At 33.1% G+C, this 27831-nt stretch overlaps 1 protein-coding gene across 2 annotated transcripts in view; it reads right to left on the bottom strand.

The window, feature by feature from the left end:
- The window catches only part of LOC106130183 (elongation of very long chain fatty acids protein 7), a 40225-nt gene extending 18630 nt beyond the window's left edge, over nt 1–21595 (bottom strand). The window contains exons 1-2 of one of the 2 annotated variants that reach the window (XM_060945239.1): nt 21417–21595; nt 890–1113 (exon numbers count right to left, since the gene is read on the bottom strand). In XM_060945239.1, the coding sequence (XP_060801222.1) occupies nt 890–989 (100 nt within the window). In that variant the 5' untranslated portion in view covers nt 990–1113; nt 21417–21595. Of the gene's footprint in view, nt 1–889; nt 1114–17005; nt 17209–21416 lie in introns of those variants that run through there. The other variant, XM_013328958.2, reaches the window with a different exon arrangement.
- Between the last annotated feature and the right edge of the window lie 6236 nt (nt 21596–27831).

Below are 27831 nucleotides of genomic sequence, written 5' to 3'. Positions count from 1 at the left end.
GGCATTCATCCCTGTTACGTGTTCTTTCGAAAGAGGCCTATGGTTTGTAGGTACTCTCTTGAGATATCATTTGTACCAAGAAATAGGTGCTGACCGTTTCCTGCTCTCTGTGGCGCAGCGGTAGTACGTTTGTCTGTGACACCTGAGGTCCCGAGTTCGAATTCCGGCCAGGGCATGATGAGAAAAGAACTTTTTCTCATTGGTCTGGGTCTTGGATGTTTGTCTATATAAGTATTTATTATAAAATATATTATCCTTGAGTTAGTATCTCGTAACACAACGTTACTTCAGAGCTAACTCAATCACTGTAATTTGTCCCGTATATATACAAAAAGAAAATTCTTAAGTTAACGATGTCTTTCTTAATGATAAATGTAGAGGATTCTTTGCTTACACTTTCTCACTAATTTCTTGCACTATACGAAAACCCCGTTTTAAAGATTTATTTCTTGATCATAAAATGGAAATTATTATTTTATTGCTTAGGTATCACAAACTTTTTCCTTGTGTAAAAGTAAAAAGTTTATTTTCTCAACTACAGTTATTATTAAATAATTAAATATATACATGTTAAACTATCCAGCTAAATGCGGATGTTCGGTCTTCCCAAAACCGTTGGCTTTATCTTTCCCGTAAGGAATAAAGACGTGATGTATTTATGTATGTTGCCATAGACATATTTTTTTGGTTTCTTTTATTTTGTTAATTTCATGCGACATGATTTATTAAATTTAATATTACCGAAACTCTATTAAACTTCTGATTAATAATTAAATCCGTTACCAGCATCAATCAAAACTGCTGAATGTCATTTCAAAACTTATATTCAATTGAGTTTAATCATCAAAAAAATATTAATTTTAATTTAAACAAAGTTTTGTTCGCTTACCTGAATATTTTTCTGCCATCATCCAATATTTGTTGATGATTGTGGTCCAGTTATTGGACGAATAGATGTCGTCAATCGCCAATCTCACGAAACCCGACATTTTGAGTCTGTGGCACTAAGCACTAAAGTCTAACACTAAGCACTGACACTTGTCACTACTAACGTACGTTAGTACTAAAGTCACTGCGTTCTTCGGCAACAATTTGCTAGCTGCAAGCTGTCACCTGTAATAAAAAAATACTTTATTTGAAACAAAATTTAATATAAGTTTAAACTAAAAAGTTCCGTACTTATACTCTGTTGTCGGTAATTCAAACCTAGATGTAACTTAAATGTTAATATTTTTTATTTAATATTTTAATACCGTTTTTGTACGCCGAAACAAATCACCATTTTTAACAAACGACGGACCAAAAATCACGTGCCCATCTCTTTTCTGTGAATGAAAGCGAAAAGACCATGGGCTCGCGCGAAAGTGCTCTTGCGCTGCAGTCCGGACCACAATTGAAAAGACCGCCGGTTTCAACCAATCACAAGCGCTCTTACTCCCACGCTCGACAAGGACGTAAGTAAGGTCGCTTGCGTCACACGAAATTGCATTTTACGTCAACGGCACACGGTCCATGTTTCCGCAACGATGGCCATTGAGAATGCTTTGGTCAAAGTCCGGGGCCGTTTTCCTGCAAGTTTCGAACTGAATTTGTTTATTGGTAAATATTTTTTATGTAAAATAATGTAAAAAGAAACCATCTTAGTAGTAATATGAATTTTAATAATTTTAAAGTGTAGGGTAGTGTAGTGTAGGCAGTAAGTAATATTTTTTGATTTACATCTTGTTACTTTATTGTACAAAACCTAAGTAGGTATATGCCATAATTTAATCATACCCAATCCTTTGTTGAAAGTTTTTTCTAATGACATTAATAAATTCTAAAAAAAAATGTTTTAACGAATTTAAAGTACTCGTATGTTGCGACACCGCGTTGGATGTTTTAAAGACCGGTCCACACGAGATCGTGATTTTGCAACGTATCTCAGGACCTTCAGATTTACTTTAATATTTACACGTATACGTGGACAATAAAGATTAGAGTTTCTACTGGTTGCCTTGAATATGATGTAAAATAAAGGGCACGGTAATTTCACAAAATTATAAACGTAAACATTGTGCAATGGAAATGCTGATTGGATAGTTTGCGCATTTCAGAATATTTTGATGAAACAATAAATATTAGTTACATTATCTAAGAATTATTTTGAACACCTTGCTTAGATTTTGTTATCCATCTTTATACAATAACTTCAGTGCTAGGCGTGCTCAATAAATTTAAGTGCAAATTACATTGATAGAAACTTTATGGCCCTAGTTGAAGAACATAATAAATTGTACATGTTCTTAGTCATTCAAAGAATAATTTAGGATCTTTTTTAACTTTGCAGATAAATGTGGATTGTATTATTTAAAAACAAGTAATAGTCAATTGCTAGACTATGATAGCACAATTTCACAAAAAAATCGGATTTTTATATACCTATTATAACATGTATGAAATGTACAATTTGGATGAAATTAAAATTATTATTATTTATTTCATTTATATTTAAGTGGTATTTTAACACAGAAATTATACAATAAGTGGACTTAGAATAACAAAAAGCCTACAGTAAAAAATTCAGGGAATATTCCTATTTAGTTTATAATTAATTATTATTTTTATCTCCTGATGATCTTCACGTCTACACCCGAACAAAGACAGTTCCACTTGATGTCCACAGAGGGCGTTACTAGATGCTTTCACTCGCCGGCTGAACTTGTGCCACATACACCCGAGTCAATGTCAGGAAGTGGCAGACTAGTGGGTACCATATTTGTTATTTCAACTTGACCTTTGTTTTAATTACCTTTTTCGGGTATTTTAATTTTATTATTTTGTTATGATAATGATTTGATGTAATTTGTAATAAAATTATGCTTGCTTTATTTAAGCTCATCGGATTAGGGTACGGCTGTCATGTAAAGATACATGAATTGAGTAAGTATTATTTTTCTTTCAATATTGATTTAACATGATCGTTTAAAAATTTTTCATTTTTATAACTTCCCGTTATCCCGTCAATTTGTTGGTCTTTCTCGTTATAATGTTAATAATAATAATATTCTTTGTTACTTTATAAATATTGTATTACTATTTAAATAAGATGTTTAAAATTTTATTTGCTTCACTTCTTTCTTAAACTGAACTATTTTTTTAGTTAAATACATAATGTTGTAAGTTCATAGTTTCCTTCTATTCTTTACAGTGTACTACTGTAACTATTTTAAACAAATTGGTTGGCAAATATTATATGTATGACTCTAGTTTATTGTTCTACTTTTACTTTAACCAAGACCACTTAAAAGTGACCCTGTTTTTATGTTGCATGTAGCAAGTACCGTGATGCTGAAGCCCAACTAACAGTCATTTCTAACTCTTGACTCTAAAATTGAGGCTTGTATGTATGTTTGTGAGACTGTAGATCACGAAAATATTGCCAATTTTAAAAAGAAGACAAAAAAAAGTGAAAACGACATTATGGAGTGTTGACCTTAATGTAGCAGTTTGGCCTTATAGAAAATAATTGGGGGATGATACCCATGCCTATTTGAATTGTTGTTGCAATATTTCGTCCTTAGTCAGTCGGATTTGACCTACTCCTTTGTAGTTGGAAAGTGTTTGAAGTTTCATAATATTAGTTATTAAAATACTGGTACAGATTATATTAAAATACTTTGTTATTTATTTATCGATTATATTAATTGCGGGAAGAACGAATCAAACAGTGAATGAAGTGTTGCATTGAGTCAAAAAAAAAATTCAAAATTTTTTATTCATTATTATAGGATATTATTATATCGCTTAATAATTGTCGTATGGTTTAACAACTTGGTTGACGTCAAATAAATTACTTAAAAACTAAGTTTACTGCCGCTTCCAAGGCGTCAGTGCAGAAGAAGCGGTAACAAACTGCACTGCAGCATTTTCTTCAACAACGTCAACTTCACAATATTAAATTATACTTAGATTAGAATGTGGACGGGAGAATACATTGTTCACGGGAGATTTATATATTTATGAGATTTAATATTGAAAAAAGAAAATATATATATATATATATTTTATGGATTGCCAATTTTAAAAAGATTTATGTACTCTGTACTGAAATTTTGATTTAAGTTCAAATTAAACTACAATTAATTACGAGGTTCCTGTGCCAAGCTCGAGTCAGATGTTACATACAGTGTTGAGTACAGATGACAGTCAATATAAAAACCTCAACATAATAGTCTCCAAGGAGAAATTAAAGTAGGGGAACAGCCACAATAGCCAAGAAGATGATGATCAATTACCCCAGAAAGGCAGTCATAAGATGAATCGATACGAGTGGTCATTTCTGGTAAATTTTAAGTACAATCGGTTGTAGCGGCTTTAAAGACGTCCTGGTAAAGGGTCAGGTCAAGAGTACCCGCCGAGAGTTATGGATGTGGATGAAGCGAAGGAAGTATGCAGAGATCGTGGCAAGTGGAAATATGTAGTCTCTGCCTACCCCTCTGGGAAAGAGGCGTGATTTTATGTATGTATGTATCCGTTGTGGGAAAGGGTCAGGACAAGAGTACCAGAAAACAACGAGCTTGCATGAAGGAATTATGAATGTGGATGAAGTAAAAGAAGTATACAGGGACTCTGGCTTACCCCTCCGAAAAAGAGGCGTGAATTATGTATGTATCCGTTGTAATAAGTTATGTCCACTCGCGGCCTACACATTCATTTCACAACAGTTATGAAAGCCAACCTTGGCTATTCCACTATAACGAAGAATCTTCAAGTTTTTACGTGTGAAGGTCGTACGAAAGCTAATAAGAAGGCTTAAGGTCAAATTGACGGAAATATGATTATCATAGATATAGATTGGTTTTTAAATTTCAATGAATTAAGGATCTGGCGATTTTTATACGACGGGGTTATTTTAACCCGTTTGTTTAAAGAGATACGAGTATATATTTGCGCAAGGTATCACTTATTGGCGTCAATATGTGATATTGTATTAAATTTTGAAAATAAATCTTCCTTCTTAAATTATCGTTATACGAAGACAGACACGCAAACTCTCGATAATATATATTAACATTTAAAATTTTGCATCAATCAGTTTTGGAATGGAACGGCCCAGACACTCCCAACTTGCGAAATCGATGACGTCCAATCAGGTTGAGATTGAGAGCAAACCTGCAACTTTGTCCTAGTTACAAATATACTGTGCAAAATATATCGTTCAGTTTTAAGCTTGTGAAAAAGAGAGGGTGTTATTTTATACATTATTGGTTGTGTATACGGGACGAAAACTTATAACACCTTTTAAAGTCATGATCATGTAAAATCATATTTTCCCTCGATTATTAGTTGCTTGGAAAGTTTGTTGTGAATCTCGGATAATCTTCATCAGATTCTTATACGTTACTATTCTTTTATGACTGCGCTAAAATAAAGGAATATTTATGGTAATCTGATAAAGTTTTGATCAATATATTATGAGTTATTAAAATCGGGTAAAAAGGTTTTTTAAGAGCACCGAGACCATGAAGCGAAATATATTGCCCGCGCGAGGATTTTTCTGTGCAACAAAACTAATGGTTAACAAACATATAGGTTTAAAAAAGCTAGCTTTGAAATAGAGGTGAAAGTGACTTTTTATGTAATGCACTGAAAGACATAATTTATGTGCCAAAGGTCTTTAAACTAAAGACATGACTACCGCATACTGTGGAAAGAAAAATGTCGGAAAACATACCTCAGATGCCGAAGTATAGTGGAGGGTGCAACTAGGATTACGCAAAGATGAGAAACAGCGAATTAGAACTATTTTCAAGGAAGTATGTTTATGAATGACAATGAAATAATAATAATTTAATTAAAATAAACCAGTGACAATAAATTAAAATAATCGCTAACATAAAGTATTCCTTGCTCAACTACATCCTACATAAGTTTGTTGCAGGTAGTGACAGTTGCTGTGTTATTTAGATTTATATCGCATTTGCTAGTAGAATACTAATCTCAACTCCTTTGTATATAATGGTTGAATTTTAAGCTCCTGAAGCGATTTAAATATGTTTTAAACATAAACTAAATTTAGAAGTAAACCAATCTTATATACAGGGCTAATAATATAAGCTGGTACCTAGTAAGTTCCAGATGTATTACGGAGTACTAACTCAACCATGCTTTTTATTAAAAAATGTCCACTAAGGTTTACTTATATAAATAAGAAGAATTAAGCTCGCGCCCTTAAATAACCATTTAATAATAGAATCATCAATAAATATGGATTCAAACCACCTAAAACTCTGAAAAGTAGGTTAACTTTAATCTTCTTTGTTCAAAGGCATGCAAGTCCGAAGTTTCTTGACCATTAAAAATAATAAAGTACGGTTTCAAAAGAGAAGTTTTGAAATACGGCCTTCCAAATCGACCGGTCAGCCTCGACTGGCTAAGCATGGTCAGTGTCATAGCAACAAAAATTTATATTTTTTTAATCTGCGCTGTAAGTGTAAGTTTTCTTAACAACTTTCGTTTTAATTTCCGAATGACTAATTGGATTCTGATTAATTTTGCAAAAGTAGGGAAATTATATTATCTGAAAGGGATTATACTGGTTCAATATAAAACCTTTAAGATACTTTGTGAAGAATGTCATCTAAATATATTAAAGAGGACATTGACATATCAACGCCCAAACTCACAGCCCAGACAGTAGGGCCCACAGATAAGAAAATTGATATGTAGATTCCGAATTTGACCTAGGGGTGAACTAAGATAAAATTTTCCATTTACCGTAAGTACACGGTAAATTTGACATGTATAAAGTTCCTTACACTAAGCTTAACTACTACTAGTAAGTAAAAAGTAGGTAAAGACTGAGAACTTCTAGTTCTTGCTCGTTTTTGGTGCAAAGAATGGCCATAGCTATCCAGCGTGGTAACGTAGCAAGTGTTCTGGGCACTTTGGGCCTTTGCACCGGAATCTTTAAAAGGTGAGTTGTAATTTATACCTTAATTTTTTTGACGACGTTGTAATTTGATCTTTTTGTGATATAAAAGCTATAACTATTGCAATTCATTACAAATATTGTATACGAGTTTTCGACATATGATATCAACATGTAAATACTTTCCAATTACAATTGTTTACGTTTAACAAAGACAGTGTCCATAGGAGGCTGTTAAAATAAATATGTCATCCCGGAAAATACAATAAGTCATCTGAGGTCATCACTTAAGATGTATTGCACGCACAAACCGACAAATCTTATCGCACATCAGGTAAAATAACTTATTTTAAATTACCTACGTGAGACTTTTTATTCTAACAGTTATATACTTCAGCCTGGGTCTTCATTCTAATGAATTTGATGGGCTTAGCCTATTACTTTGGGCTATTCTGAGGTTGTCCCTACATCCATCATTTCACACAATCACGTCTATATCCCTTGCGGAGTAGACGGAGCAAGCAGTCTTGGAATACTGATATGACACGTTCAGCTGTTTGGCTTAGTGATAGAATTGAGATTCAAATAGTGACAGGTTGCTAGGTGATCGCCTAAAAGAAGAACCCCATGTTTATGAGCCTATACCTTATTCGCCTTTTACGATATCCATGGGAAAGGGAGGCTTACGTCATAAGTGAAAGAAAAAGATATATATCCTTCCTTCATTCACTCCAGAAACTTCACACTTAGAAAATCTTTGCCCTTCTTTGTATATAGTAAATTTAAGCAACAGAAGGGAAGTTTTTGTCATTTCCACATCGGAAAGCGAACAGTAAGTGTTGCGTGTAGCCTCCGGTTTACGTAGGATATTCGAGTTTGTGGAATGCTAATTAATATTAAGACTGCGTATTCGTATGATATCCGACCTGGATTCTAGTCTTTTCTGTGAGGCAATGTGGCGTGATGTTAGTAATGTACTAAGTTAAACATGAAAATGTATTCTTATTATATTTGATTATGTTATAAGTACATCTTATGTATTAAGCATGCATCTTAATAGCAAATATTATGTACCTATACATACATACATACATATGATCACGTCTATAACCCTAGCGGGGTAGACAGAGCCACCAGTCTTGAAAAGACTGATAGGCCACGCTCACCTGTTTGGCTTAGTGATAGAATTGAGATTCTGTACCTATTAAGATCAGAATATCCAAATAAATAAATTAAGATTTTAAGACAGTAAATATAAAAGTTTAAAATATAAGTAAACAATATTCCAAGGTAAATATGTAATTTCGTGAATTTTAATGACCATTTAGAATTAGTTAAGACTAGCAAATTAATAAAAAAGTTCCATAATTTAAAAATACTTATATGTTGGAGGATTTAAATATTTTCCTTCTCATCTTACAAAAGTTTTCGTTAATCCATCTTCTCACGGTTGAAGTATAGAAGAGTTACTTCACATACCCGTAATTGAATTTGACATAAACAGTGCATATTATTGTGCAATAAAATCACTATAATTCGCGTCGGACACGCAACGGACAGGATATTGCGCCGGCGCAAGGACTGCGCGGAAAATGACGCGGTACCGTCGGTCGGTGCGCTTGGGCGCGAGATGTACTTCTATTTATTGCAATATACTATGGAATTATTGCTGCTACTTAAAGTTTAATAAAAATAAGAATTGGCGGTTGAACTGTTAAGGTGTCCAAATTAAAAAGCCTGATGATTTATGCAGTTATTAGTTTGAGCGCTAACTCATAGATGCTTATTAGACGAGGAAAAAAAATATCATGAGGAAATAATGATTCAGGCAACTGGACGTGTAACTATAGTCTTTATAGGTGGGTTCTTCTGCAAAGGTTGTGGATGTCAGACGGGAGTCAGATCTGATTTTTAGTTCATTTCTTTTCATTCTCAGAAATTATATCAAGGTTTAAATCTACGAATTTCACTGTATTGAAGTAATTACCAGTTTTTACATAACACTGTCATGTGTGAGGACTTGCGTGCATAAGTTTAAGCATTTGTAATTAGGGTTGCCAGATCTTTATACCGGCCGGACAGACCTACAAGTTTGGCCTCACAACGTAGAAGGCTGGATTACCTCTTTATGACCTTTAAAAACTGGATCACTGTTTTTGACATATTGATTACATAATTAGTGACTACTTTGAAGTTAAAACTACTTAACTGATTTCTGTGCCACGAACTTAAAAAATCTATAGACAGGAAACATCAAAATCAGATCAGCGACTAGAAAGTTACCGCGGTGCAAACATACATATATACAAACTGTTTTTTTTTATCGACTGGTCATCACAAAGGCAGACACCATACGTTTTGGCTTGACAGGCATAATAACAAGCCATAAAATCTAGTGTCCGCTTTATCAGGACGTCTGGCAACCCTATTTGTAATGACCACGTAATGACTTCAGCGACTACCGCGCGGTTATTGGGTGAATCGTCACGTACTGATTGTTGTTTTATTTATACTGTGTCAGCACGGATCAGTGACTGAAGACAAGTTCAAGTACATACATACACACATCACGTTTTTATGCCCCACTGACTAGAAAGAGTCTCGAAAAGACCCAAAAGGTATGTTCAGCTGGATTACTTAATGAAGGAGTGAAGATTTAAATTGTGACAGGTTAATTAAGCTATTCTTATAGAATTCTAAGCGATAACACATAAGACGTTTACAGGCGTGTCCGTTATTTTAAGGCGAAATCAATTATACTATGTATGTGTAGATTACAAAGTAGCCTAATAATTTGTGGGGTAATAATTACGGACGAACTATGCAAGTATGTAAAACACAGAAAATTAGGCATACACGCAATAATAATCAATACACTGATGAAATAACTATTGTAATTAATCGAGATGATTTGCATTACTTGATACGAGAATATACTTGATCTTTATTCTTTTAATAATTAAGTAAGTTATTCGTAATTGTCTATGCCTTATTAATAATTAGATACTCTAATTTGTCTGTGACATACAGACAACCATGGAGATAAAAACGTCGGTGTTCAAACTGTTATGGTGTCCGATTAAATTGCTATACATTCCAACGCCTAAAAGAAGAATTATTCCTTTAATAGACTTTTATTACTTGGACTAAAAGAGAAGAAGCCAACGCACACTTCTTCGCTAGCAGACCATGATAGAAGCATTATTATGCTTACATCTACTAAACATTCTCAAGAAATATTAAATTGTCTGCTACTATTAGTAGTATTAAATTGTCTACTACTATTACTTTTATTTGAATCTCAATTCTATCATTAAGCCAAATAGCTGAACGTTCAGTCTTTTCAAGCCTGTTGGCTCTGTCTACCCCGCAAGGGATATGGACGTGACCATATGTATGTATGTCTCCTACTTAGACTATTTAAAAAATAGTTTACACTTTAAAGTACAGAACTTAAAAATATAATTATTTCTTGCTATTCGTTGATAGGATAATTATTTATACACTGACTATAATAATGATAGATACGTCACGAGGTAGTGCCGGCAGTAATAGAAAATCTTCCGTCACGTTTAATGACTTCTGAAATGATCACTTTGACAGAAGATCCGTGATGATTATTCAGTAGGTGTAGTGTACATGTTATTTTCCTAGATATGTGAATATGTAATTATGGAATTGACATTTGTAATGATGAATTTGTTTTATACATTATACTCATACTTCACTATTGTGTCGTGTGGTTTCCGGCACTTTAGGATAGTACCACTCAACTTTTTTCTCTTAGATGACGTAAAAGGCGACTAAGGGAAAGCAAAAAATTTGCGATTTTTAGGCGATGGGGTTGTAATCTGTCATTATATGAATCGCAATTCCATTTTTAAGCCATACAGCTGAACGTTACCTCTCAGTCTTTTTGCAACGATTGGCTCTGCCTACCCCGTAAAGGATAAAGAAGAGATTAAATGTATGTATACTTCATTCGATTGGATGATGTACTCTGTGATCGGATGGTCGCTTTCAGGAAAGTGACGAATAACCCGGGGACAAAAAAATATCACCTCTGTTTATTATATGATTTACGAGGCGACTAAGGACAAAATACTTAATTAAAGCAAGATAGTAAATATATGCAGTTTATAATTGCACATATTTCTAGTATTTAACTATACAAATAGAAAACTAAGAGTAATTGACTCATTGTCTGATTTGAACCCACAGACCTTTTGATCACACCCGAATGCTTCACTGAATACCTACGTCACTGACAGTCCATATTGTTAAGGTACTAACTGAAAAATAATTTATTCTCACAATTGTATGGTATAGTAGTGTCAAGTTCAAAAGTTATTTGCAATGTCTCATTTCAATAATAACTTCATTCAGTTATCCATCAAGTTTTTGTTGATGTTTGATGTAGGCAGTTCAAAATGATATGTAGACAGGCAATGATTATGACATGTTATTGTCACCTGGTGTACTGGTGCCTTAATAATGTAATTTTACTAATAAATCAGTGAGGTATACGCTCATTTATTATTCTTTTTTTTTAAGTGAAAATTTTTCTAGCGTTATTAGCTCTTTTTGTATTTGTGATAAGTAAAATATGAATTACTCGCGTGACCTGATCTAAAATTCTTAAGACTGTCATCTGGTCGGTGACAGCATAGAACAAATAATAAGTATCACATTCATTTAATATTCAATCTTAATGCGATTTGTATACAACTGTTCTTGTACTAGCACTACAATAAAAAAAGAGTTACTTAATAATTATTAAGTAAAGATAAAACTCTTAGAAGTTGTACAGCGGAAACTGCTTGGAGTAGGATGCTGAAATTTTGATAAGCCAAATAATTCCTGAAAATAATAACTGAAAATTAAGCTATGTCAGGGCCTTGCTTAAAATGCTTTCGGTAATATGTTTATTTATTAATAAGTTTATACATATATATTTAGTGGATAGTTATTACTACATTTTACTGAATTATCTAGTCCCTTTATTGTTTGCCGGTTGACTGGTAGAGATCCCTTCATGGGATAAGTCCGCCATTGCAAGTGATTTGTTTCTTTTATATCTATGTACAATTTCTTATTACTGTGCAAATCTCTATGCAATAAAGATATTACGAACAAACAAACTATAGTATTTAGGTAAGCGTTCTCGCGGCTCCAATGCTGCGCGTGCAGGATTGGGTGAGTCAGGTTTTTACTCCCATCTGACTGACCTCCACAAACTTTGCAGAAGAACCTAACCCCGTATTACAACAAACAGTTAACTGTTACTTTACCTGAATGTGCAGGTTTCCTTACGATGTTTTTCCTCACCGTAAGAGCATCGGTTAGTATTCAAACTAATGTACATAACTTCGAAAATAGTAATTGGTATTGGTACCTGGCTGAGGTGGGATTCGAACTCAACTACATACATATATATATATATATATTCACGTCTATATCCCTTGCGGGGTAGACAGAGCTAACAGTCTTGAGAAGATTAATTGGGCACGTTCAGCTGTTTGGCTTTATGGTATAATTGAGAATCAAATAGTGACAGTTTGCTAGCCCATCACTTAAAAGAAGAATCTCAAGTTTATAAGCCTATCCCTTATTTGCCTTTTACTACAACCATGGTAAAGAAATGGAGACGTTCAATTCTTTCTCGAATCCGCAACTTGAACTCAAGAACACTTGAAATATTAGTATAATGCATTTATAACCTTGAACTTATACTTCTTACACATCTGCTGGAAACCTTTATGAATATATTAATAAAAAGTTATAAATATCATATTTATTTATTGATGAATATAAATTTAATTTTTAGTTGTTTGGATTGAGAAACATTTAAAATTATGCGATTAAAAAGATCAGAGAATGCGAATTTCTTATTAAAATTTAATACTGAAGGACAAAATGACTTATTTATGTTATTTTTGATACATATTTATTAGCATTGCAGAGCAATATTTATGATGAGATTATATTAATTCTTACCTTGGGATGCATGAGTTATTTTAATTTATAACTATTAGAAACATTTATCATATGGGGTTTTCTAAAACTAATAAAAGACTTGTCACTATAAAACAAATATAATAACGATAATGTAGCGGGAGCAATGATTCGGCTCGACCGCCACCAAAGGGAAGATCTTCCGCCAGGCTAGGTGTTATGCCTGGGGAACCGCGGCTCCGACGATGTTGTGTCGGAGGTTGTATATATAGCTCCAATCCATGAAATCTCTGAAATCGCGATTTGGGTTCTTCGCTGCTATTGGCTGAGCGCGTCGATTTCTTCGAGATGATTGACAGTTGTTGTGTGATTTGATGTTTGTGACGAGTGGCGTAGAGATGTCGCCACAGTACTCCCCCCCAAGACCGGAGGTCTGAAGTCTTGATCTTGCTGTGCAATCTGTGCTTCAGTAGCTTGCAAGTGCCAGTTGTCTTCCAGTGAGTCGGAAGTTGCTCGAAGTCCTAGTGAGTCAGGAGTGAGCCGTTGCGTAGCTCGTAGTCTGCGGTGAGTCGAGACAGTAGAGAGCGAAGTCGACTTGTTGGCGCCGAGAGAAATCGTGCAGAGCTGCCACGCTGGAGAGAAGAGCGGCCATCGAAGAGATCCAGGCGTGGGCTGCGGTAGATGCGTCGGTCGCTGAAGTCGATGAGAGTGAGTGCGGGTGGAGACAGGACCAGGAAGCTCGTTGCGTTGGCTGCGATGGACCTGCTGCGATACCCAGTTGCTGGCTTGCTGTGAGACTGCTTGCAGAGTGAGGAGTGATGCTGAGGATTGGAGTTGATGATGATGGAGAAGGTTGCTTCCAATCACGTCGGGGTCACCAATGTAGCGGGAGCAATGATTCGGCTCGACCGCCACCAAAGGGAAGATCTTCCGCCAGGCTAGGTGTTATGCCTGGGGAACCGCGGCTCCGACGATGTTGTGTCGGAGGTTGTATATATAGCTCCAATCCATGAAATCTCTGAAATCGCGATTTGGGTTCTTCGCTGCTATTGGCTGAGCGCGTCGATTTCTTCGAGATGATTGACAGTTGTTGTGTGATTTGATGTTTGTGACGAGTGGCGTAGAGATGTCGCCACAATACCTACTGACTGGCGATATATGGATTACCAATTTTTTTAAGTTGATTTATTTTAGTAATAATGTAATTTAAGAACAAGTTAATTAAGGGGATTTTTGTTTATTATCTGCATTCACTGTAAGCAAATTTGTTTGATAAAGAATTGATGGATATTTCGTAACACCTAATAATAAAAAATTGTTTTAATAGTCACGTTTAATAGAATGTAACATAACCAAATTAATGCTAGAAAAAATCTGCCATTTCATTATGATTTAAGCAACACAAGCCACATTGTCAAATCATAGGTGATCTCACACTGTTCTCTCCACGTGTCTAGCCCAGAAGTAGGCTTATTACCTACATATATGACGCATAACAAAAGATGAAAAGATGGCTACACCATGATTATAGTCTACAGTCCACGTTTTAAGTGCCGGTAGCGGAAAATCCTACTTGACAAAAGTAAACTTAAAAAGATAACGTCGATTTCACGTATTGTACGAAAATTTTGACTATGGTGTTGTTCCTGAAACTTGAGTTATGTTATTCTATAAAGGAGTATAAATTAACTTAAAATTTGAGATTCTTCTTTAAGGAGATGGGCTAGCAACATGTCAGTATATCTTAATTCCACCATTAACTTTCACAGATCGTGGCGTTTTTATTCGAGATTGTTGGTTCTATCTACCTGGGAAGGGATAAAGACGTGATAATATATGTATATGAATGTAAGTCCCGTATATATTTATTTATTATTTATTTAAGTATACAAATATATATTGTCTTCTATCGTAGTGGGTACTTTTTTCTGAACAAGATGCGCCTAGATTAGAAAAATGTGAATTCAATGACAGATGTTAAATCAAAGAAGAATATAAAATGTCAATGCAACAAAAAAAATTGGGAAAAAGTTTATCATTGTTACCTGTTTACACGTTTACCACAACTAATACTTTTTTATTTATTATTTTATATAGTTGGCGATATGTGTACACAATGAAAAAAAAAATCGTATGACAAACAGGCCATTCACGATTGTGCTCCAACTTTTTATTACACCATATCACCGCCCAGATGAACTGAAGATAAGGGATTAATTACACGATTTTAAACCATCATAATTAGTTTATTATGAACAACAATGGCCGAGTGCAAGTTACATCACAATGCATCTTGCAATGAGGGCGCCTACTGGTTAGCTCGTAAGAAAATTGGTTTGACCTGATTAAATGTAAACAACGTAATCATGACCTGAACTGGTCAGGTTTTTTTGTTTTTGTCTTGACCACACGAAGTACAAATGTTGGCAAATGGACAGCGTTCGTAGTATGGCCCGCGCGATACCCTTTTTTACCGCGCGAAAAATTATCTCTGTTCTCTTTGACGTCATAGTAAAAAGCAAAAGACTGATTTAGCTAAGTTAAGCGAAACAGTTGAGCTGATTTTCAATTCTTTCCAAGACTGTTGGCCCTGGTTTAACCCAAATCGGATATAAACGTGATTATATGTAAGGACATGAATAAACCTAGTTAAGAAACAATTAGTAATATTAATATTCAAAACATGTAATGGTATGTATTTATTTTCCCGTAAAAATATGCAATTATAATAATTGCACATCGAAAAAAAACTTCTTAACGTTTAATATTTAAATTCCAATTTCAAAATATTTGAATACATTGAATTGGCCAGTGTGACTTTCAATAAGGTCAGTGCATACTGTTATAACCCATGTAGTTTTTAAAACAACTATTGCGATATATTAATATTTAGAATTAATAATAGTCTAATGCCTTATAAATATTCTTATAAATCAAAAATAAATGTGATATTGCATTAAGACTCACGGTCAAAGTTATCATTCTATATTACGTAACGTTTCACTGTTACCCAAAGGGCCAAGGGTATACATTTTAGAGGTTCAGTGGTATATAAGGACATACATTAATGTACGAGGAAGTTAAATTTTTATTCATAATGTATGTACCAAGGTGGATTAGAGACGATGATGTTATGGAAATTATTGCATTTCCTGATGATTGTAATAAAGTTTATTAGTATATGTATGTAAACATTCTTGTTCCAAAAAAGTATGTATAAAGTAAATGTAAAAAGTTAATATATCTTGATATGTAAGTAAAGAGTTAAATACAACAAAAAAAAAAAGACATAATCACTGGTTTTCCCATTACATTCAAACAAAATCATAAAACATTTTCTATTTCCTTTAATAAAATTTCATTTAATGTGGATAGTATTACTTTTGCCTAGAAAAAAATTCTGTGGTTAATAAAAATAAACCTGTTAGCTATAGGAAAAGATGAGGTGGTCTTGATATACATTAAAGATTTAACGATTATGTCAAGAACCATCTATTATGGTCCCTATGATATAAGAACAACTTTAGGAATATTTAAGAAAGAACCATTAATTTTAATATTTTTACAAAAGTTAATGACAACTTTTTCTTAAATTTTGATATATAGTTAGCAACTTGCAACTGTTTCGTAGAACCCTCATAGAGGAATAAAATCGAAGTAAATTTAAATACGCTGTGAAAGTTTCGTAAGATTTTTAGATAATAGATAGTAGATAAGATATGCCATGCCTTTATAAAAGTATTCAATGATGTAAAAATAGTTTACTCTAAATTTTTCTATTGAAATTAATAAAACTGTTTCTATTAATTCAAATTAAAAAGTACTTATACATATTACTTATTAAATGTTCTTTTCAAAAGGTTTTAATTAAAATAATCATAGAAAATATTTTTGAAGACTCGATTTAAAAATGTACTAATTTTAATTTCAAGTTCTTTGTTTTTAATTTAATAACACATTAGTACTCTATAAACCTAATATTGGTTGTTTCAAAACTTTTATTTTTATTAAGACTTTTGAATTATAAATACTTAGTAATTTTATTATAGAAAAATCTTAAGTATGATTTTTATTAAAAAGCCTAAATAATAAATTTGAAAACTTTGAAAATTTGCCTTTTTTAAGATATGTACTTACCAATTCAACTTAATTCAGGAGAAAACATCACTATCGTAGCTCTAAATAATTTAGTCACCAAATTAGTAGAGCGCACATTGACAAAATATCACAAAAACATAAAAGTACCACCACTCAAAAAAGGTCTAAAAGCCTTAGAAAGGCTTACTACCGACTGAGATGCGATGACTAGTATAATTATCATATATACAGCCGATGATAACGCGCGGACGGCCATAGAGTACTGAATGAAATTAGAAGCGGCACTATACTTTAAAGTTTTAGAGGGGCGCGAGGTGCGACCTTGCCTCAATCGGTCACGGTTCACATATTTTTTAAAGGTACATAAAAAAAAGTATAGTTCATCAATTCAGTCAGTTAACTTTCGCGCAGGGCTCCCCCGTGAAAATTTCGAGAAAAAGATTGTTACCCTTAAAGGTATCTATTCTATACTGGTGTCAAATATTGTAATAATCTGTCATTTGTTTTTGAGTTTAAACAACAAAAACAATACAAATATTTTGTAATATAAGTATGAATGTTATGTATGCTTAGATGTATGTTGAAGAATTAAAATTATAATCAAAATTTTGCCTATATGGTTTAATCTAGAAAATAGTTTATATCATGACATGTTAAAAAAAACCTGTCCTGTGTGTGTAAGAAAAATATACGTTAATTCTTATCAGTCCTTTTCAACTGAACGCGGCCTCTTTGAATCCTTTCTATTTTTTTTTGGTTCTGTTTACCCCATGAGGGACAAAGTAGTGGTGCGATATATGCGTAAAATTTTAATACCAATTACTTAACAATATTCACGAAATTTCGTTTGATAACAAACGCTTCTATATTTTTATAGCTCTTTTATTTTTATAGTATTTAAACAATCGTTTAAAGTATAAAATTTTACATGACAATATGAAAGTTTATTATGATTATATTATTTTTAATTAAATCAGTGCACACCTCCGAATTATCAACAACCGGTCGTAGTTTAAGAAATAATAATAAGAACAGAAAACATATTCAAGGGTACAGCAAAACATATTTCATAAAGTTTTGGGTAACTGAGTAATACCCATTACAAAACAATGTATGATTTTATTATTAGCAATTTTGCAATGCCCATCTTCTACGGCCCTTGACCAGCGGTATGTCTTGTGTATGAGGTATTCCTGCCCCAGCAGCTTCCCACGCGCGACACCGTTTATATCGCGCGATATTCGATCGCTGTTTCGATTTTTATCATGACGTGAAACGTGATAGCAATAGTTTTTCGGGGCAGGTAAACTCTTACATACGTCACGTCTATATACCTTGCGGGGTAACCAGACCCAAAAGTCTTGGAAAACTGATAAGCCACCTTCAGCTTTTTGGCTTGATGATAGAATTGAGATACAAATAGTGACAGGTTGCTAGCCCATCGCCTATAAGAAGAATCCCAAGTTTATAAGTCTATCCCTTAGTCGCCTTTTACGACATCCATGGGAAAGAGAAGTGGTCCTATTCTTCTTCTTTATTGGTGCTGGGAACCACACGGCACTGCTTAAGTTTAGTTAAAACATCATGAGGTAACCTACCATCGTCCGCATCCACTTTGAATGTGATACTATCATGATCCAATATGTGTTTAGTTCCTCTGCCAAGGGTGAGAAGGTAAGGTGGGAGTCGTATCGTGTTAAAAAACTAGCTAAACCATTAAATGATCGTTGTCATTGTCGGACTTCGGAGTCCTCTCCAGAGAGGTGTGGATGCAACCGTGACTAACGATAGGGAGATTATGATGAGTTTGCATATCAAGAGACAGAGAGCGCAAGATATAGATTGGGAGATAAGGTTGTAATAAAGTCCTTTGGTTATTTATTCTCAAAATAATCAAAAAAAAAATCAAGGTAGTCTTGCATCTATTGACTTGGTTACTTTTAGACAGACTCCCTAAGGCCTAATTACATGATATGTGTGGTTTTTTTTTCATAATTACGATTCGTAGATCTTTCGAGAAAGCTACAAAGGGTACTTCTCAAATTTCGTGCAATTCGTATATTTTGGACGATTAAAAAAAAAGTATTCACATTTAAGCTGTCTTATTAATTTCAAACTATCCATTTTAAAAAGGGCTACCGAGGCCATGCAACGTGATCCCCTAATTGTAGATATAAAGATAGTTACAGCATATTTATGTGTCAAAATGTCACTACCATACGTGTCCCGAAGGCAAACACTAGAGTTCAAGACATCGGATATTAGAAATGTGCGTTTGTAGCGCTATTTTAGCAATACAATATTAAAATATATTTATTAAGGTGTAATTATTTAAATTTATAAATTTATAGATAATATAGATCATTAAAAAAATCGAAATTTAAGTTTTGTCACGTTAATTTTGGTCTTTACCATCAGCATAGATAAAACTGCAAAACCATTCGTGTACGTTAACCCTAGAAACCCGGCTCCCCGCTCCCCGCCTCCGACTCGCCCGCTACCGCTAGTCGGTAGGCAGACGCAGTGGGAGGTGGCCGCGCGTTTGCTTCGCCAAAAAATCAATGAGAATCGTGAATTTTCAAGTTTGGTACGAGATTTGGTCTTTACCATCCCTTTACTTTTAAGGTGAGTATTGTGATTTTAATTACATTGTATTTTTTATGATGAAGTTTGATAGTTTTTATAGCCGTAGTCCATTTTTCTGATTTATTGTACTTAAAATTTAGTTACTAAAATTCGAAACCTGCCATAATATCATTACCTTCACGATCATTACGTTCGTTTACCATCAGCATTTAAATTGAAGGTAAAGATCCTAAATTGAAGGTAATGATAAACAAAAAGCTTTTAAACAATCGCATAAAAAGGGGGGTTATAGGTAACTTAATAAGTATTATCACTATGAACCGACTTAAAAAAAGTACCTTGTCAGCGATTTTCTCGCATTTCGCTGACAGATTTTAACTAAACTTTATAGTTAAATTGATGTGATTTTCATTATTATATCTAGCAGATATCCAAAAATGGAGAAAATGGGTGAAGGTTTAAGGGGTGAAAACAGTCACGGCTTTTTGTATGAAAAATGTTTTTGGAAACGATCCTATAAAGTAATAAGATAATACAAGATCTGTAATTAATCAGTTTTCATTTTTTTTTTATGCAGAATAATAATAGAAGAAGCAAACATGGTTAAAGTAAATAAGAAAAGTCTTGAAGAAAAATTGGAGCAAGCCCGTCTCCACAAGAAAAAGAAATATGAAGAAACTCTCTTTGTACTGAAATACCTAAAGAATGATTGATGTTAACTATTTTTATTTGAGTTTAAATTACTTACAAGTTTAGTTAAGTTTTTGTTTTTATGTCTCAGTCATCTGAGTTTAATTATTATGTATGACTTACTTTCTTTATTTGATGTTTAATATACTGTTGAGTATTACTGTTAAAGATTATTATATTTTAATTATGTTTGATTTACGTTGATCGACGAATATGTAACAATATTAGTTGTGTAATAAGTAAATTACTTACTTATACTACTAAACTAAATATATATATTTAAAAAAACCGTGTTTAATTTAATGTTCTACACATATCAATATTAAAGAGTTCAAAATCATTACCAGTAGATATAAACAAAAAATTACCATCCGCAGTCGGTAATGACTATCATTACCGGCTACAATTAATTTTTTAAAACTCTATAACTTTAAGATTTATCAGGGCAATTGCTTGAAACTTATCTATAATATTCAGGATAACGTATATTTTGAGAATATTGATCAAAATTTCAGTTCTCCAAAAATAGGTGAGAATTGTCAGAATTGCACCAAACGAGAGAAATACCCCAAAGATCATTAATTCACTTAACGATTCTGAACAATTGATAATATGTTTACAATTCAAAATTGTAAATATTTCGTCAATTGTCTACGTAAATTCAAATTAGGAATAATATAATTAAGAATAAGTTGAATATTGACATGTTATTGTCTTAGTTTAGGTTATGACATTTCTTGGTGTAAAAGGTTACTTGGGTTTATCATCCCAGACTTTGTGGGCCCCACAAAATTATGATGAATTGTGAGAGTTCATTTTCCTAATTTGAAAAAGGATTTATTTTTAAAACCAACTATGCAATCAAATAAATTACTAAGACGGTTGACAGAATGAATTATCCCAAAAAGACTCTATGGCCACATTCTTAAATTTTTTTAGATAACTTTGTTATTTTAAATACGATATATTTGTATTTTGTTACTACCAAATAAAGTTAAGAAAAATCCCACAGTAGTGAAGATCTGGACTAAATTCTACAGGACAATATAAAAACTTCGAAAAAACAATCACGAATATGACTGACTGAACAAAAACCTTACCAGCTAAAGAAGACTTTGAGTCTTTTGACTATCATTTCTGCCCCGTACGATAGAAAAACAGGATACCAACTTACGAAATCAAAACGCCATCCGTTGTCTGCTGTAGAACTCGTATTCTTCTTCATCAGTCAGACCGCATTCCTCGAAGCACCACAGTCCAGCGATGGTCAGCAGCACGGTATACATGCAGAAGTAGACCAGGTAGACCAGTATACTGAGCCACATCGCGCCAAGGTCTCTTGAAGACCTGATACTGGAACAAATAATAATACGTATAAACGCCGTTGTCAATTTTTGTTTCTACATACATATGGTCACGTCTATATCCCTTGTGGGGTAGACAGAGCCAATAGTCTTGAAAATACTGATCGGCCACGTTCAGCTATTTGGCTTAATGATAGAATTGAAATCAAAACAGTGACAGGTTGCTAGCCCATCGCCAAAAAAAAGAATCTCAAGTTTGTAAGCCAATCCCTTAGTCGCCTTTTACGACATCCATGGGAAAGAGATGGAGTGGTCCTATTCTTTTTTGTATTGGTGCCGGGAACCACACGGCACTACATATATATAATGTATAACAATATAGTTGTTTGTGTGTCGTGTGGTTTCCGAAACTTTAGATTAGAACCACTCCATATCTTTCCCATGGATGTCTTAAAAGGCAACTTAGGGATAGGCTAATAAATTTGGGATTCCTCATGTAGGCGATGGGCATCACTGAGCCATGTAGCTGAACATGGTCTTTCAGTACTTCCGAGATTCCGAGACTGATGGCTTTGTCTATCCCGTAAGGGAAAAAGACGTGATTATATGAATTGTTTGTATTATGAAACAATTGAATTCAGATATTGCACAACTTACTCGCACATGTTATAGGCGACTACTGGGTATTAGAATTATGTTTCTGACTAAAGAAATCTTAGATGCATAATTACCAACATGCACGTACTTACTACAGTACGACTCTGCATCATTAATATTTAGCTATCCTATAATATTAGTCTTGTTAAATGTATGTAGACATTAGACAGAAGATTTCCGTTTTATAGGGGAATCCTTATAACATAATTATAAGTGTTCATAATATTGATAAGTCGGTTTGATAAGACTCAATCATTGGTTTTGAAATCTTTCACAAATCTTAATTATAATACCTCTATAATCACAAAAAATCAAATTCGGATTCCCTATTAAATTCTAAATTACTGATTGACTTTTACAACCGCGGGAATGTAAGTAGCTAGCACACTATGAACTTTATTCCCTACCAGACTTTTACGGCCATGCCCGGGATCTCTGTTCCATATTATCTTCACCATTCCCATTCTTCCTAATTCCTTATAATATTCCTTTCTGTATAGGCAATGCAATTAGGGTTGGTCTACCATAAAGACTACATTTGAAATAGCATAGCCGGATCGTATTATCAAATCTTGCGCACTATGAAAACGAGGTGTTGCCTCACGATTGGCCAACCTGCACCGGTCCTGGGGTCACGTGACCCCGAGGATGTTCGAATAGGATGTACGAGGGATAGGATAGGGTATGTTTAAGCTATGTGAAGGCAGATTTTTGGTAAATATAATCTTTCTAGGTATAAATTAAAATCTTGCGCCCAGTAATGTAAAAGTTCAAACTAATGAAAATAATATTTATGTCACCAGTATGTTTAACTGTCTATAAATTAAACATTACTGTCTTTTTTTAATCAAATTTATATGTAAATAATCACGTCTATATCCCTTGCGGGGTAGATAGAGCCAACAGTATTGAAAGGACTGATAATGATAGCGTTGAGATCCAAATAGTGAGCAGTAATTTCACTATTTCTAGTAGCATTAAGTTCGCCTTTTGCACCTTTAAGACTCAATAAAGTTTTAAATAAATAAATAATGGTGAGTGATAGAAAACGAAGAGACGACATTTACACTTTTATTCAATACTGAGAGATTTTTATGGGATAATATCTTTGCGTGTTCAGGTTGCCCCTTCACTGCTATTATTCGTTTGTTTGTTTGTTTGTAATATCTTTATTGCATAGAAATTTACACAGTAACAAGAAAGTAGTACATAGTTATGAAAAAAAAACAAATCACTTGCAATGGCGGACTTATCCGTCGTAGCAACAATTTTTCCAACTTCCAATTTTTTTTAAATGACTTTTATAAAATAACATTAGGAATGAAACCGACATTTGGTATAAGGGAACAAATACTTTCATGGCATATAAGTTTCACTTAAACGTCTTAATTGCAACTAAGAATGCGCTATGAGGGAAAGAATAACATGAAATTTTTAGGTATATAGTAAATTAAAAACAAAATTATTCAAAACCTGACTCAATAAAATTTTAATTTAGAAAAAGAGTTATTAGATAATTCAAATTTTTAAGTACTTGATTTATGAAGGCGAATTTTACAATACTCCGGAACATCGCGATCTTATGCACCTAGTTCAATGGAACACGAACGCTACATTTGTTATTTAGTAAAATAAACATGATAGTTAAACCTTTTTGCCAGTGTGACCTTGCTTATAAGAACGGCGATTGCTTTATGAAGATAAGGGGTAGAAATATATGCCGCATGACAGATTTGCGCGTGAGATAACATGTGACCTCTTAAAGACCATCCTTTGCATGAAATAGGTTTTTTATGTATGTGTAGACTTTTTCTATATACATAAAATCATGATAGTCTAAAAATATGGTCAAACCTGCCAAAGTCTTACTTGGCGGAGGCCTATGTTTAGCATTGGATGTCCTACGGCTGATATGATGAAAAACATTGTTTTTTTTAACGAAGATAAAAGAAAAGGAAAGCTGTTTAAATAGTTGTATATTTTTATGTACCAACATCTTAAGTAAAAAGGCTATAAATTCCAATAGATCTTAAGTAAAAAGGCTATAACTTCCAATAGCGAGTATTTGTATTTTTTTTTGTACAAATAAAGACCACAAGTTTTCAATTCTATTTTATAATTTGCTGTACACTCAATCTTGTATTATTGAGTAAGTTGCAATAATGTTGTTTATCACAAAATTAAATTTGTTCTTGGTAATTAATAAAATCTTAATTTTATAGATGTGCGCAATAATTTGACAATTATAATTTGTAATTTCATCTTTTACGTACATCAAAAGGAAATATTTGAATTCTGACAGGTTATTATTATTGTTAATTGTTCCGTTAACAACTGTTTGACAATAAATATTAACATAAAAGCACATAGGTCATGTATTATACGTAAGTGTCTGCTGACATCTTTATAAATGTCTGTTAATAACACTTCCTACAGTTATTTTTAATTTATTCATCTTTAATTTAATATCTAGCCCTTGTTGGTGAAGTTAAGAAAAGACGCTTTATTTAATAACTTAAATTTCAATAAAAATTGCAACATTTTTTCAAGGGTTCAATCAAAATATTTTTTTTATTCGTATAAAGTAATGACAATTTTTAATTCAGATTTAGCAATCCTACCTTAGTGTAAAAGATGTGACTTGTAGAGAAGAGAAGTGTTAGATACTTTATTCTCATACTCCATTGAAGAGTCGTCTGCGAGACAATTTTTTTAAAACTACGTAGTTTCACTTTCAACTCAAAAGAGTACTTTGAATAGAGATGAAAATTTGAAACAATAAAAACATTATCAATATCTAAGTAGGGTTAAACCTAGGTATTATACTTATTTTATTACATAAACCAATTATAATCCTGCATATAATACGAGAATTAATATAGTATCGAAATCGGATCATTTTAAAATTTTAACAAAATAGCTACATTGTTAAAAATAACTCTTTTGAGTATAACTTCATTTGACTCTTAGGCTGAAGTACGTTACATATTTTTAAAGTTTAGACTCTTTTCTCCATAAATAGGGTTCAAAAGTCGGATTGTCTTGCAATTTTTGTACGTCAGTTATATGTTTCCTTCGACCGCTTGGCATTTGGCAACAAAGATTTCGTAATTTCTATTTAAAAATAACAACACATTAAAAAGTTTGATTTAGATAATTTTTAAGCGAATCTTCATGGCCAAGTTGCAATATTTAATCACTGTTTCGAATATAATTAGAAGTATATTAGTTTATCAGTGTTTTGATCATGTAAATTATAAAGTGACTGACATTACATTATCTTATATTGCAATCCAAAGATAAAGTTGGTTGGATTTAAGATTCGGGCTGTTATCTTAACACCAAAAGGGTTATTTACAAACACGTGTCATAATATTGATCTCAGTTGGTATAAATGCGCGACTGGTACAGAAGGCTTTAAGGCTTTAAGGCAGTGTTTTACATTATTTTAAGTGCATAAAAGTTTAAATAAATAAATTCCTTTTTTTTCTAACCCTGTGGTTAATAAATTAAGTTAATAGACTCCCAGTAGTAAGAAAAAATTAAACCTAAAGCATTTAAATCTTAAAAAGAGAACAAATACGCGTTTTTGTCGCTCAAGAGTGAAATGCAAATAGCTTCATTTTGAAAACCCATCGTAATAGACAAGTGATATGACGAATTGATACGAACTCGTCAAAATGTCCGCAAAGTACGGAACCTGATTGCGAGTGGGTCAAGGTGTACAGATGCGAACACAGTTTTTGCCACGTCTGCTCCAGCTACCATTACGACATTCTACATATAGTGTGATGACGACTGTATTATTGATATAAGATTTGAGAGCCAGTTGACTCAAAATGCCGAAGATAAGTGTGGACTGCAAAATAGTTGAGCTGCCCAAGTCTTGGCTTGAAAAAATATAGGATAATAACAGCGTCTATTTTTAAAAACAAATTCATTCGACATTCATGAATATTTCAGATAAAATCACGGCGAATTCGTAGTCCCATATCGTGGGTTAGCTTCTCTAGAACCATCCAAGTTCTTTCAGGAAGAGTTTATCTATTCATTGTGTATAGCTTGAACATACTCTCCCAACCTTTTTGTAGATTTACAAAATACAAATGAAAAGCACAGCAATTGGCGGACTTAATGCTAGAAGCATTATCTACCAGTCAACCATTATTATAAATAAAGGTTGTGTCTCCCACGAGCCTTGTAAAAGGCGGCTAAGGGATTAGGCAAATTCATCTAGTGCAGCATTTACCATTATATATAGGAAAGTTACCCAATGCTAGAAGCATTATCTACCAGTCAACCATTATTATACATAAAGGTAGTGTCTCCCACGAGCCTTGTAAAAGGCGGCTAAGGGATTAGGCAAATTCATCTAGTGCAGCTTTTACCATTATATGTATATAGGAAAGTTACCCTGTTAAGGTTGCGGCCATCAGACGGGAATCGCTTTGTGTTATCGAGGCGTTTTCGACTTGCCTACATGCTTTTCTGTCTACATGATTTTCGTTCTTGCCTACATATTTTCTAACTATACTCTACCACAAATCATTAATACATCAAATCAAACTATCTGATGTTGTAAAACTAACCAAACAGGCCGAATATAACCTCGTGAGAACAATAACTTTTGTCATAATAGCTCCATTAATTTGTTCCCATGATGGAACAAAAAAGGCGTGAATTTCTGATGCCGATTAATTTACATGGGTCGCATAATTTCTATGAACGGTTTGTTGTAAATCATTTAAGTTGTAAATTGAAAAACATACGGGGGTTTCATGAAATTCTGTAAGGTCTTCTTTCGCTTCGTTCACATTCATCACTTCATTCGCTGGTTTAAGATACAGTTATTTCGTCTTCCTTTCGTCTGAATGAAAAACTCTGTGAAATTTTTATTTTGGTTACTAACAACCAGTTACTTAGTTATAGTTACTTGTAGACACAAGTTAGTTGTTTAAAATTTTTTTTGACATTATAATTTTTTTAAAATTGTTTTTATTCGATATATTTAGAAATATTAATTTTGCATACATAATGTGTAATCTTAGTGTGCTAGTATTGATGACCTTGTATCCATGCCCTGAGGTCGGTCAAGGTCACGCAACTTGCCAATCGAATATTTACGCACCACAAAACAAAAAAAGTGTAGAAAAGAAACAATATTGTGTGTGCTCTTTTGATAGTAGTTTGATTTCATTTAAACGTTTTATTTGTCATTGATATATTCAGTAACTTATTTGTAACATATTATTTAAAAAAAATATAGTTTTCCCACGAACGTCTCTATGCTTATCAATTATCAACAACAACTAGCTCAAAGAAAACAATATATGTACTACTAATTTTTTATTCGACATTAAGAACGTTGGCGACATGGTAATAAAATCATGAATTCTCGTTTCAATATTTACTATACTTTTTTAATATAAATAACTTACTTCCTCCTTATAAAACTTTAGCGTTTAATTATAGTGTACTAAATATGTATAAGGTACCTATTTAAAATTATAACTGTTTGATATGTATACGCGGTTAAATTTGAAATATTTCAATAAATTCATTAACCAATACTGCAATATTATGCTATAGTTTAATACTTAGTATTTAATCATCATATTTTTCTGCTCC

This window comes from Amyelois transitella, chromosome 7, assembly GCF_032362555.1.
Source record: "Amyelois transitella isolate CPQ chromosome 7, ilAmyTran1.1, whole genome shotgun sequence".
In the NCBI taxonomy this organism is placed as follows: Eukaryota; Metazoa; Arthropoda; class Insecta; order Lepidoptera; family Pyralidae; genus Amyelois; species Amyelois transitella.
This window is presented reverse-complemented; position numbering and strand designations above follow the sequence as displayed.